Below are 14,734 nucleotides of genomic sequence, written 5' to 3'. Positions count from 1 at the left end.
TCTGATTAGGCAGTCTTCACAGCTGCTTTCACCAGCTACTAAAGACTGCATTTTCAGCCCAGCATGTTGTGAATTAGACACACAACCTGCGTTATTGTCTTACTGCTAATGGGAGTTGTGTGCCCAATTGACCACGCAGCATGCTCTAAAAGTTTCTCCTCTCTGTAGCTCTCATGCTCTGCATTTTATTTTAAATATGACGAAGGGAACATACAAAAATATATGCCACTAACTAAAGGCTCAACAATGATAGTACTTGCATAATATGGATCATTAAAAAAAAAAAACAAACAACCAAAAAACAAGACAGTTCTTCAGAATGTAAAAAGAAAACAAATGTTTTATTGCAAAGTCCTTCTCTTTCTGACTGTAAGGTTTCCATAATATATGAGAGGCCAGCAACTTCAAATGAAGGATGAAGAGGTAGGTGGCTTCCCTTCACCACTTCTTTTCCTAAAAAATGCATCTTAGGCTACAAGCTATTCAAAAACTAGTAAATAAGTCAAAATAACTGATAAAGTGGTCAATATACATTTGTAAGCAGCAAGCTCGTTTTCCACATGGTCTACCAGAATTTGAATGCAAACAAGAGGAGTCTGAGAGGTGGTAATATTACATATATGGTACTTCCTGTACTTGTACTTGATAGAAACCTTGCACTTTTTCTTTTTTTTTTTTAATATCAAAAAACCAAACAAATCTAGAAAAGCTGATAATAGTAACTCCTTACATGCAGTACACCACATATACCATTTTGTTCTCCCTATTCTGGTGTCAGTCCCCCTACACTGTAAACTGGATCACTGTAATTAAACTGGGATTAAAAATAACCACCTGGGGGGCTGTGCGTGCGTTGATGAATGAATGTTTATGAATGAAAGCGAATACACTTCCTGGCTTTAGAGCAACGCTAATTCTTACCAATACAACATGAAAATGAAGTATTTATCAGGGAGTGAACAACACCCAAACATTATCCCTGATACAACTTCACTACTTCTGGCCATACACAACCATAGTAAACTGCATAGATCTTACCCTGCAGACAACTATGTTTTTAAGATGTTATTGAAATTCTTATCTTTTGCAATCCAAGGACTATTTAAAGTTAGGCCTACAGGGAAGAGTCAGTGATTTAATTCTCTAAATCACCTTACTCTCTATTGATTAAAAAGGCCAGATTAGTGTGTTTCCAGGTGCAACAAAACAAAGATAAACTGCAAAGGCCTACAATCACAGGGCTTCCTGATCCCAGAGCGGGTAAGGGAAAAGAGGCTTTGGCTGCACACATTCTCCCAGAAGCTCAGATGAGGGATACTGTAACCTCTTCAATGACAGTCATCTCATTTCCCCACTGCTTTGGGCCCTAGAGCCCCAGTCAAATGCCTGCCTCCTCCAGGCAGGGATCTGTTGGGCAACAGCACACCAAAATCATAAAGAAGCTTCAATATATCCCTATGGATCAGTACTGATTTCACTAATGTCATTTACCACACCTGCTTTCAAGGCTCTCTTTTAAGAGTAACTCAGTGTCACCATGGGGAAGATGAAGAACCTCACTCTTTCCACAAGAGTGGCTCAAGTTTAGTAGTAGAGATGAAGGCCTAGGTCTACTTCTCACTCAAATCAACAAGTTGATGGGAAATTAGGAGACTGAATACTTGACTGAATGTTAGCTCAAGAGGCTGTTCTATATTTGATCTGCAACTTTAAAATGGCAACAGGCACGCATTTCCCACAGCTGCAATTCATCAGCAAAAAACAGCTGTCATCTCATGCAAAGAAATCAGAAGTCTCCAAGGTGAAACAGAAATGCAATTAGTTTGCATTAAGTCCAGCCTGCTGGAAGTACGGCGTAACATAAATTACATGTAATTTGAAACTCTAGGTTTAAGAGATTGCTGCAGCAACTGAAGATGAATTCAGGATGTAATCTATTTTCTGAACAATTTTCAGAGATTATTCACATTTCCAGCTTATAAATAAGGTATGGTTGGGTAAGTAAGAAAGACTAAAGAAGTCTTTATATATATATTCCTTGCCTGAAAGTAGCACTTTTTCACACTGTCATCAGGCTCTCTAATTTATAAAGTGCTGAAGATGTCTCCCTTTCTAACCATTCATAAATTTTTGTATTGATCTTTCTAGAATCTGCTTGTTTCTCGACTGTGAATGAGGCTACAAGGAAAGGCAATCGAGTAATCAGTGGTTAACACATTGACTCTTGGGAAACACACACCCTGTGACAGACACAGCCAGTAAGGCCAAATTCTACCTTTGCTATCCATGAAAACTTTCATAGAAGCAATAACAACAAGAGATTTTTCTGGAAGTTACTTATAATTCATATTTGTCCAGGTACGTGACTAAATTTAAAGACCTTGTCTTCAACATAATCGAGATTGATTTTCAGTTGTAAAGCAGGTGCCAGACTGATGCAATAGCAATTCAAGCCAAGTATTTAGAGAAGATTCAGCTTTTTTTCCAAGAGGTTTTGTTTGTTTTGGTTTGTTTGTTTGGGGTTTTTTTTTTGGGGGGGGTGTCTTTTTTTTTTTTTTTTCCTTTGGCTTCCAAGGTCTCTGATTCAGCTCAAGTAAGAAATGCATCCCTTCTTTCTTAAAGTGAAAGAAACAAGACAGAATTCAGAAGCTGTCTTCATTTCATTGCTGGTCTCACCACTCAAACTGCTGTCAAGTCTACCAACTAAATTGGTATTTTATGCTGTTCAGCCCCATTGCCTACTAACATCTGGCTGGTGCTCCATTCACATAAATTCCAGCTAACTACTTGCAGATGAAGAAACATCTTTCCATCCAAGGAAAATTTTAGAAAGCTCAGTGGAATCTACTGCCAACCACATTGTGTTTTTCAGACTGTGGAAACCTTGCCTATTTAGTTTTATTTAAAAAGTTAACTAGAATGTTTATAATAAGTAATGACATTTTAATTATGCACAGTGTAACAATGATGAGCATTCACAATCAAACACCCAGTTTAAATCGTCAGATGCTACTTCAAGAACCTTGCTCCAAACTTGCGGGCACGCCTTAACACATGCTACGGCACAGGCACATGCTCTCCCAGGTTCAGGTTTGTACATGAATGTAACTCAGACCCACATGCAAACTGCATGCACTCGTTCAAGTCAAGTAGAAGAGCCAATATCCAATTTACATGCAAAAATTAAGTTTCCAGGTACACAAAGGCAGACATAAGAAACAGCATGCTAATTTTGGATGCACAAATTTTAACCAAGTTTCAGTCACCGAGCAAATCTTCAACACAGCAGTACCACATTCTAATGGCAAATAAATATAAATTAGTAAAGTATTTGAAGGTATTCCAAAGGTACCATCTTCAATGAAAAGGATGAATTTTTTATTTTGTCTTTTTTTTCCCATTTATTCCAACATAACGGTTAAATAATTGTTATAAACCAAAACAAATGAGCAATTGACTCAAGATATTTAAAATTTAAATCCAAATTACACAAACCTGCATTTTGTAACACGTGTTGATAAATGGGACACTACTATAAATTAACAATCCATTATTTTTCAAATAGCATGGCTGCTTAAAGCCACTGCTAAGAAGTTCAGGAATATATCACATTCTAATGAGCGACTAATGGGAAGAGGGGGGCAGAAAACGGAAGGTAACACAGTCACATAACAATAAACAAAATCCCTAACTGAAAAGGATAAAATAGTTTTAGCCCAAATATTCACTCCACTGCCCTTTCTTTCTTCTTCTTTTTTTTTTTTTCTCCTTTTTAAACTGGAACATATTGGTATATTTTGCAGATGACGCTTTATTATCTTTTTCAGCATATACTGGAAGGTCAGAGACTCTTCAACACAGCTGCTTAAAATGAAACTCTGATTCAACCACACCAGCACAAAGACCTCCACTATCATTAAAGAAAAACCCAGACGTACATAGCATACAAATTCGACACATATTGTACAGCCACAGCAGAAAACCCTTTTAACATTCAATGTCCAGTTTAACAACCAGTGTTATTCTTCAAGTACGTCTCCATTACTATTGATCACACTTGAAAAATTCATTAAAACTAGTCCCATTTAAGTCCAGCACTTACCACTACCTAGTCTTAGAAGCAGTACATCCTGGAGCCTCCTGTTCAAGTCTCTGAGCTCTTTCATTTCTGACACGAGTGCCCCATACTCCTTTAGCTTCTTTGCCTGTTGCACAAGCTGTCTGCGCGTTCTCTCAAGCTCCTGTTGAATGTGTCTCATTTCTTCTTGTTGCTGTTGGTAACTCCTCAGCAATTCTTCATACAGAATCCGAGGAACTACAGCATCGTCCATGTTGTTCATGCCTTCCGAAGTCTCCATAAAAGCCTCCTCAGGGCTGGAAGTATTACTGAGACTCATCCCATTCTGTTTTTCAAGGCGAGCAACAACTGCTTCAATGCTTTTGTGTGTACCTTCACTTTGTTTCCTCCCATCTTGTCTCTGCATGTTACAATAAAAAAATTTTTAAAAATTAGGAGAGCAGTAAGATGTAGTAAATTTAAAATTCTACAGACTTGGGAAGTGTTAATATTCTTGTTTTCCAAAAAAAGCAAGACAAAGTCTGCCTGCAAAAATGTTTTGCCTAACAGATTCTTGTGGATATGCATCATAACTACCATGCACGTGAAACTCCGCTAAATGCATTTACAAACTTCTGAGGCAGTTAAAGGCCTGCCTTTCTGCATTTGCACAACACTTGCAAGCTCAGTGTATATAGGTCACTTGATTGCATATGTAAAGAAAATTAATTTCTTTTAAAAAAGTGGATCTGGATCTCTCTTCCTTTAAAGTTTACCCCTAACTTTTAGATTTCTGACGACTGATTTTCTGATAAGTAAGAGAAAGAATCAACTACGCGCTACGCTCATCACCTGTAACATCAGAGATAAAAGCAGCGTACCACACAGAGCTGTTCTGTGAACAGAGGGCTTGTCCTTCCCACACTTTGGGAGACAAAACTCGATCTCTGACAGAGGAATAGTTCTCCGACTATTCCTGTAGCATATTCCCCCAACTGCCTGGTGCAAGTGAATGAGTTAACGCTATCAGCAAACACTGAAAAGGAACTTGAAAACACAGAAGTTGGAGACAGAGCATATCACCCAGCCTCACCTCCCTCATCAACTGATTCCTTCTGTATCAGTACTGCATTGCAGAGGCTTCATGTCCTTAGAACTCTCAGCAGAAATTTACCTTCTTACCATCTGCACAAACCCTACAAATTAAAGCGCACCTCTTTTCTTGGGCCCCAACAGTGGTATTAAAATGTGACAGCATGGCTAAAAGTCACTAAGTTTTATTGGCCAAATATGGAAAAAGCATTTGAACTTCCAAGCAACTGCAAGGAAAGCAAATGTAGCTCATAGTTTAGAGACAAGAAGCTGACACTATCAGTTCCCATACCACAATATCCATGAGTAATGTGGCAGAAAATGAGATTATTTGATGTTATGCCTGCTCCACGCATGCTCTAAAAAAAATAAATAATACAAAAAAATATGCTGGCCCACCATAAAGAAATGTACTAGTATCATTCCTGCAGCTGCAAAACACATGAAGCCACAGAGCAGTATTTTATTCTGAAGGTTGGCAGACTTTTAAAGAAATCATTTGATATAAAAAAATAAATACATTTACATAGTGGGTTTCTGGCATCTAGACCTAAAAAGGCAACTGGCAGTTACAATGGAGGGATGCAGTCCTGTCAATTTGTCTTCTCATCTACTGCTGTAGTTGGGAAGCCTCAGAGCACCCCTTCCATTCCAAACAAGCAGCGCGCAATAGGTCACAAGTGCCACCGAGAACAGCTGCTCGACATTCACGTAACTGGTGACTTTTTAAAGCATTCTGAGCCAAAGTGGAAAAGCATTGTTCCAAAAATCTCAAATGGCAATGGCAATTAAACTCTGCAGACGGTATAAGCAGGAAAACGTTCGATTGCACATAAATCAGGTTTTAAAAATACCCCACCCCCCCACACACAATTTGACCCAATTTCACCAAACACAGTGTTTTAAGGGGATCAAAAGCAGGCCTGGAATTCTTAAGCTATGACGTCTGTATATGCCCCAAGCACTTCCAAAAAAAAAAAATTAAAAAAAAAAAAAAAAAAAAGAGAAGGGAAAAAAAAAAAAGAAAGACTTCAGTACCTTACTGTGTCTAAGCTCCACATCTTCTTCCCCATAATCTGTAACCTCCCCAGCTTCTTCTACGTGATTGAGAGAGAGTTTGGGGATTTTAATTTTCTTCTGCATCACACTGTTCTCAAGGTCAGTTTTGTCCTCTAAAATGTATATTAAAAATAAAATTTTGTTACATTAATCAGTGTTCTTACTTCCAAATACTACATGACTTAGGCAAGACCAGTTAAAAAAAACAGAACCAAAAACTTCCCATGCTTCAATCCCCTCATGCTATGATCAAATTATCCATGGTATAACTCAACTGATGCCCACTAGCAATTCTAGAGTTTCAACCGGGGATCAATCTGGCCAAACACAAGAATAAATACTGTAAAATGCCAAGCTAAATTCATGTGAGTGATCAAAAGTGTCAATGAGTAGCTTGTACTATCACAAAAACAAGAGTTAAAGACGCTGTAAATAAAACGATTTCCTAAAAACGATCTGTGTTGCTCTAAATTATATTTACCAACAGTACTTTCATATTCATAACTGGTTGCCGCAGTTCAAACTCTGCTTTGGTTTAAAGTGAAAATAAACTTGGTAATTCATCCTATACTCTACCATCATCTGTCAGCAGTACAGATCTATTTGCACACATGGCAGATGCTGCTGTTCTGCAAAGTGCAGGGCTGGAAAAGGGGATGCTGCAGGATAAGTTGAAAGGGCATCACAGAAAAGTTGTGTATAGACCAAAGCTGCAACAAAATTACTATACTACACCTGCTTCATTAGTTGACGGTACTAATTATTTTCATTTAGATACACAAAGCCAATAAATGGTTATATTAATCTTTGAATCTCATTTAAAAATTGAAGCAAAATATTTTCAAGACTGAAACATTCTAACATACCTCAGGACCAAGCATTTCAAAACATTATTCTCAAAATAACTTGGATATATTTTAATATTACTGAAAAGGTGCAGATGGGACAGGGAATCAAGAGTACAGTCTCCCCAAATGTGCCTGTGATCCGTAAAACTCCTGCAGAGCAGACAAGGTCTTAAAAGATTCACAAGCTTGGCTACCTGTTCAAGACATTGACAAGGAGAAATGCATTTAAACTCTAAACTGTTGTCTTTGTACATTGAAAGCTTATGAATAAGAAAACATTTTGAATCTTTTTATCCACCTGCAAACTGTATTTCACAAAGTGTCCCATGAATATTTTTGGAAGTGCCAATGAGGATGGCATTTCTGAGTGCTCTAGTTGCATTGACTTTTGCTTTCTCAAATTAGCGTCTCTCCACAGGACCTCAAAATGGTTCGTGTTGACAGTGTAGGAAAGGGAAACAAAGGTAAATCACTGTTTAATGAGGAGCAAGGCATTCATTAGAAATGAATTACACAGATGAATGCAATTCATTTTGTTACAGATAGAAATGGATCTCTTGTAGGCAAATGGTGATATTACAGCCCAAGGCTATGTAAAGAGAATAGGCACAGAACATGCAGAATAAGATATTAGACAACCTGAAATGAAATGCAGATGGTAGCAATAAATACTAAGACAGATGCAGAAAGAAACAGATAAACAACAAAAAACAACTAGGCTTATTTTAGATCATTCTCCATTCCCCAGAGCATCACGGATGCTTATCCCAGTAAAACAAAAAGGCAATCCAACTGTTTCAGTTTTGAAAAATAAACCCCTATGTTTTCATTTATCTACAAAACGTCAGTTCATCAGAAAAGTGAGATAACCCAATTCTACTGTCAGAGAGAAGAGAAGAAAATACGGGAGCCCTTCCTAGAAAAAATAAAAATTTACAGACTAAAGGAAAGACCGATAGGTATTGGTATCTTCTTGGAAGGACAGAAATTTAAGAATAAATCCAGCCATACTGAATGGGGAAAAAAGCCACCAAACCCACCCATCAACTTTTTCTGTGACTATGTATTTTGGGGTATCTGATAGACTGAGGAATCCTTTACTAAAATATGTTCTCACAGTTCTTTAGACGACAAGCAGCACATACATACTGCAGAGCCAGATTCTCTAGACTGCTTTGCCAACTCATGTTCCACAGAACATGCAGATGAACTCCTCCTACATTTAAAGAATGCAGATCAGTTTCTATGCTCTGAAATAACCCTTGGCCTCACAACAAGATGGACACAATCCAATTACTTCACATAGTTAAAAAAACCTGTCTGTTGGCAACTAGCTGAGGTCACCAGTAGCCAGAACCCCATGCAAACTAGAAACATAGCCTTCCTTCCCATGGCCAGGGAAAAGCAAGCCTTGACACACTCATGGAAGGTGGTCACAGAGGAGTAAGTGAATGCGCAGACTACAGTGGAAGTCAGGAAATCCTTTCTGATGAATAAACCAACATTAAAATAAAAAATTTGGAAGAACAGAAATATTTATCTGTTGATTTTAGCTTTTTAAGTCAATTCATAAATGTTAGGAGCACATTTTACGGACTGAACGACAGAAATGAAAGAAAACAGTTTGGGGTCAAAGAAAACAATGCACATCAATGGAACTCTTCATTCTCTACACTCCCAAATTCTCAGTTTGCCTATGAAATTTATGTTTGCAAAACTTCACTGGTGGACTGCAGGTAAATGTTTGTTTATATACCTCCTTACAAATGCTCTAGTTTGTACATTATTGGTATGTAACTATCAACACTGTTCTCTTTCATGTTTGGCAAATCTCTTCATTTGACTTTTTGATTTTACTGCTTACCCTGTAAATAAACCAGTAAGTTGAAGAAAGGAACTCTTTTATCCCCATACCAAATTTGAAGAAACAATGGTGAAAATGAGTTTGTATAAGTTATAGCTCAGGAAATTTCAGTCAATGAACAATTAACTTTATGTTCCTCCGCCTTCCAACAACAATATATGTAATATTTTCTTACATATGCTCTGCTCTTTGTAGGCCTACTTATGCCTGACACAATTCATCCAGTGTGTTGAATATGAAAAGGCCTTTTGTTTTTCTTTCTTTTTTTTTAAAAAAAAGCATTTCTAACCTCTGTTGTCTTCTGCATTAGCTGCAGATAGAACCAGAAAAATCTCATTCTGAATTTGAGACTAATGCTGGAGTAATGGCTCTTGTTCTGTAAATATTAAAGGAATTTGGGAAGGGGTGGGAGGGAGAGGGGAAACGAGGGGCGGGGGGGGGGGGGGGGGGCGGGGGGAGGGGTAGGAGAAACATGCATTTAGAGCAGTTCTTAGGACTCTCCCTGTCTGCTGTTGTGCCAGCCTACAAAAGAGAGGTACAAAAGAAGAACCCAGCAAAAAGCAAAACACACATGATCTTGAGCTGCAGGAAAACCAAGATACCAACCGAACAGCTGGACAAGATGCAATAGGCCTAAAGCTACAGAGCATGCCAGGACAGAGAGAAGGGCAGCCCTGGAAACATTGTGGCTCAGCGCCTGGCTTTGTAATAAACCCAATCATCTGTCTGGACTTTGTCCCTAGTCATTTAAACCTTGCTACAAGTTAAAAATTACACCTTTCCTTAAGTGCCCATGATCAGCTTGTCATAAAGTTGTGCCTATTCTTTTTCCTATATATGGAATAAGCGGTTCAGTGATACCAGCTATTGAGAACTAGCGCTTAACACACCTAATTAGGTACTTGTAGCAAAATATGCAGGGTAGAAGAATACAAAAATACAATACAAGAACAGGCATCATTGATTCTCTCTGTTCTTTAAGAGCGAGCATTCTGGAAGACACATGTAAATTAGGAAAAATTGCTTTTGTGCACAGAAGCCATAATGCCAGACAGAGAACACACTATTCCGTGATTCAATGCACAGAATAAAGCATGCTGGAATAACTGTGCTCCAGGAAAAGGTCAGACTTGAAGCAATCTTGCCAGTCAACGCCACAAGGTATGGGGCTCAAGAGCCAGTGCACATGACAGCATCCCTCCCCACACAGCCACCTACCAAAGCTTTTGGGTAGTAAGAAGACAGCGAACTGCTGAGAAATTTGAGAGTGGCTGGGAAGACACTTGGCCTCAGCAGTGATGAAAGAAAGAAAACCAAAAAAACAACCTTGCATTAGAGAATCTGTATCAACTAGCAAAGGATAAACTGTTCCTGGAATGTTTTCTTCAGTCAGGCCTTGGTTTCAGTGTCAGGATGGGTGGATCCAGGCAAAAAGGTAAAAGATTTAAGTCTAGAGCAGCAGAGAACTGAAGCAGACAAAGCGACCAACAGGGCAGGAAGCAAGTTGGTTAAATTCAAGGAGAAACGTGTCAGTGCTCTAAAATTGAAAACCCTATCACGGGATGTATAAAAAAACCTATGGAAATCTCAGAGTCTCCTTAAAACATCTCTTACTTGCTAATTTAGAAAGACTGAACAAACTAATCCGTTCAAAAAGTAGTTCAAATGCTGATTTTTTTTTCCACCTTTGGAGTAAAAGCTGGAAAAATAGAGGAAGAGAACTCTGCACTCCAAATGGATGAGGGATGGCAGGTCTGGGATCAGTCCAAATAAGGGGCTTGGCAATGCTATAAATCTTACAGTAATAAAATGAAAGAACTTGAAGCAAAATTCACCCTTCCCCTAAGCTTTCAAAAAAATTCCACCCCTTGTGAAAAATGATATACTGACAGATGAAAAAATTTACCATCACCCTTCCCATTTCCAGGCATATATCCAACACATATGGACAACACCTGTAAAAGATTCCCCACACACTGCTGCACTGAACTGCTTTGCTACTGATTTAGCCAGGTTCCTTCTACAGAGCAGATAACATCACCTGCCTCAGCAGGTTGCGGATCAATTACAGTTCATAAAGTAAAAGACACTTAAGAACCAAAGCAAAAAACCCACAATCAAAGGTATACTTGGGGTTTCAAAGCAAATACACCCACCAGGTACAACAGGGCACGGAGTGCTAATTAAACACAAATTAAAAGTAACTAATATTGCTATGACTGAGAAGGAAAACAGCATGATAATACCAAAGAAAAATGAAACAAAAAAACCGCAAAAAGCCATCTAGTTTATTTGAAACTGGAAAAAAACCCAATTATAAATTACTTCCTTAGCTAACTGAATACAAACATTAAAGAAGGACTTCAACAGGAAGAACAGAAGAGATTTCAGAAAAATGTACCAATCCTGCAGGATCAGATTCAGGATACAGAGGAAGAAAACCTTGCCTCATCTGAAACCTCTCTGAGCTAGTAGTACACCGGGATTAAGACCATTACCAAAGAAGAAGAAACTCAGAATGACAGTGACAGACAACACAGAACAACAAACAGCAGCAGAAATACAAAAGTTATTTGAAGAGGACAGGTGCCGCCAAACTTGATGCAGCTAAAAGGAAGGAGTGTGTGCAAAAGAGAGGTCAATGAGGTGCTGGCACAGTCAATTCAGGCTTTGGATACTATAATTTACTATATTGTTTTGCATTTTTTTGCAGACTAGAGGAGAGCTTTTTTGGAAGGACAGAAAATAAGAGGATTACAGAAATAAAACACATGGCACAGTGAAAACACTACCTGAAATATATTTAGTTAAACAAATTTAAGTGAGAAAAGTTAAGAATAAAAATGCAGAGCTGAGAGTTGCCATCATCTGGGCCAGTATCACTCCCAAAAATTTAAGAACCAAGCAGTCCTGCAACACTTCTCCAGAAAGAAAATGACAGTAATATACAAACAGGTGACTAGAAGAATGTCTTCAGAGCAAAAAGAGTGAGCAAAGAAGTCAGGGAAGAACAGTGTATCACGGAACACTGAGACAGGCAGGACCAATAAGCACGTGAAGGTGAAGACATGCTCTTAAGGAACCGGCCAAAAAGGCTGTTAAATCTTGTGAATTTCAATTAAGTGTAAAGAATAGGAAACAGAGTGAAAATAATTCTTAATCAAATTGGGAAAAGGCAAGATAGAAAGGTCTTAAACTACTGCTTGACAACTTTTAGAGATGATGGGTAAGAAGGATGATGTGCCAGAAGCCCGTGTCAAGACTGCTCACTGATGATGGAGAGAAAGCCACATCTGTTTTGTACAAAGGCACTAAAGAAGGAACAGAAAGATTAAGGAGCTGAACTCCTACAAAAGCAGAGGACAGATCTGTAGTCAAATTTCTAATTCACATGACAACGTTCAAATATTTTGTAACATTCTCCTTTTGCACGCACTCACTTATCAGCAGACTGTTCACATTCACTATCTGAGTATAAGCCCAGAGACGTCAAACCTGTGCTGCAAGAAAAACTTAAATAACCTAAATATATCTTCTTTCTTAACTTCCATTATTAATATGAAATATATTTATTAATTCAAAAGCTAATACAAAGTCTCTTCAAAAATAATTAACCAAAAGTAACATGGCTCAAAACTAATACAGCTACAAATAATTATTGTTCTTTTATTCTTTGTCAGAAACTCTTCCTTCCATTTAACTTTTACTGGTATTAGAAGAACACTTGGCTGCAGTAGAAACTGATGGAGCTGGATGATCAAATACAGACAAGACATTACACTGAGAAACAGGAAATCATGCTCTTTACAAGACTGAGGACAGTGTTAATCCTGGATCCAATATTTGCTTAAATACTGGCCATGAATAACAACCTTTGCATCTTACTGTCCCCATCTACCCCACTGAAGTGTTGTGCAGATTTGTGAATATTTGTACAATACTCAAACACAAAGGATTATAGCTATTATGGAACAACTCTCTTAATCCTTCCTGAAACAAACACAATACAATATTGCCATTAAATTAAAAAGAAGAAACCTTGAAAACAAGTAGGATGTTAAAATGCTATCCTTCAAATATTTCCTCTGTACCTACATATGAAACTGAACTATGGGAATTATGTTTCAAAAGTTTGAACATGATAAATATTTTACAAAAAGCTATTTATAATAAATGCTATTTCTTTCTTCAAAAGTTCAAAAGTTCATTTAAAAAGATCATCAATCTCAATGACAGCTACAATTTGCGCTGTAAAATTATATTAGGACCAATCCCTGATTATGACTGCATGATCACAAAGGCCACAAAGCCATACAGATGTTGCCTACCAGCTATTCAGCAGATAATGCAGCAGCCTACAGGGAACACTCCAGGAAGCTTCCACAACTCTGCCCAAGGAATGAGCTTGCTATGGAAACAGTGGGTAGATTTATGCATTTTTTAGTTTATATACAAAAATTACAGCGTGGTTCAGCCTCTACTATTTTTAAAGAGTTCCTTTAAAAATAACAAATAAGTGACTGACTGGCACTTAGGTAGTCCACTGAAAAAAAAAGTTTTACCATTAAATTATGAAAAAAATCCCCTTAACTTACATTTTTCCCCTTTTCACTCCCCTGCAAATTTTAGCATATTTTAATTAGTGTTAGTTACCATAGCTACCACAACCATACTGTCTTTGAAGTCCATTTTATTAAAACTCTGAAAGTCATACTTTTACTGTATTGTACTTATACAACATGTACAAGCCTAACTGCTGTAAGTGGTGCAATGTATATACTAAGATCAAGAAAAAAAACAAGTGTAGATCACTTGTATGTCTTTATGCCATCAAAATAAATAAATGACTTCTGACTATTAGGTGAAGCAAAAAGCAAATGTAACTGAGGAACAAACAGGACGGTTAAGAAGGGTTTAAGACAAAAAAAACCCACCCCAAAACCAAAAACCAACATACTTCCAGAAGAAGCACAGTGACACAGGAAAAGAGAAAATTAAATATAAGGGTAAAATCTTGCACAGATAAATCCAACCTTTTTGGTTTTTACTGGTATTTTATCCTGCTGATGACATATAACCATCACAACTATCATAAGGGTTACTCCAAGCCACTACTTACCAGCTACAGTTTTAGAAGTTCCAAAATTTTAGTGTTGCTGCCATACAAGCTCTGTGCGAGTGTGCCATATTAAGACTACAACAGTGAACAAACATAAAAGATAAAAAAATCCCCAACCAAATCGTGCCTCTGTATAAGCCCTTCATATCTCAGAATGTTCCTACTGTAGAATTTAGAAGGGGAAAAAAAACCTCCACCCTTCATCTTAAACAAGTTAAAAATAAAACAGAAATGGATCAAACACAAAACGAGTGTGAAATTTAAATATTCTTTATGAATACTGCCACTCTCGTAGTCAGGACTATATTTAAGAGTGTGATGCAGTTTTTCTGTAACACAAAATGACTGGGTGGATCTCTGCATACAGCCAGACCTTTCACCTGATGAAAAGGCAACACAACAGTAGCATGCCAGTTAAGTACCTGACAAAGTAGGCCATACACCTTAAGTATCACAGCAGGAAGTTAAAAAAAAATATTTTATTTTTTTTTAAATCCTAATGTGAACAAAATTACTTCACCACTGCTTAACCTGCTGGGCTTACTTTCTCTCAGTGACCACAGAGGGCTGTTGGCATGGCAAGACCTGATGCACAGGTATGGCAGAGAGAGAGCACAGTTAGGAAAAGTTGGATTTGCTGCTCAAAGGCACCGACACACAAGCTCGTCTGCAGGTACTCCAGAACTATCCCAGGA

At 37.8% G+C, this 14,734-nt stretch overlaps 1 protein-coding gene across 5 annotated transcripts in view; it reads right to left on the bottom strand.

Moving 5' to 3' along the window:
- LOC119155386 (BEN domain-containing protein 5) overlaps window positions 1–14,734 on the bottom strand; it is a 965,021-nt gene that overhangs the window by 366,125 nt on the left and 584,162 nt on the right. For 3 of the 5 annotated variants that reach the window (XM_037404019.1, XM_037404020.1, XM_037404024.1), the window contains 2 exons: window positions 6,188–6,321; window positions 4,103–4,478 (listed from right to left, as the gene is read on the bottom strand). The exons of 1 other annotated variant lie outside the window; for it this stretch is intronic. In XM_037404019.1, coding sequence (XP_037259916.1) covers window positions 4,103–4,478; window positions 6,188–6,321 — 510 coding nt within the window. The remainder of the gene's footprint in view (window positions 1–4,102; window positions 4,479–6,187; window positions 6,322–14,734) is intronic. One more of the 5 variants, XM_037404021.1, reaches the window with a different exon arrangement.

Source organism: Falco rusticolus, chromosome 11, assembly GCF_015220075.1.
Source record: "Falco rusticolus isolate bFalRus1 chromosome 11, bFalRus1.pri, whole genome shotgun sequence".
NCBI classification, from domain to species: Eukaryota; Metazoa; Chordata; class Aves; order Falconiformes; family Falconidae; genus Falco; species Falco rusticolus.
Note: the sequence above shows the minus strand (reverse complement) of the source record. Positions and strands in the feature narration are given on the sequence as shown.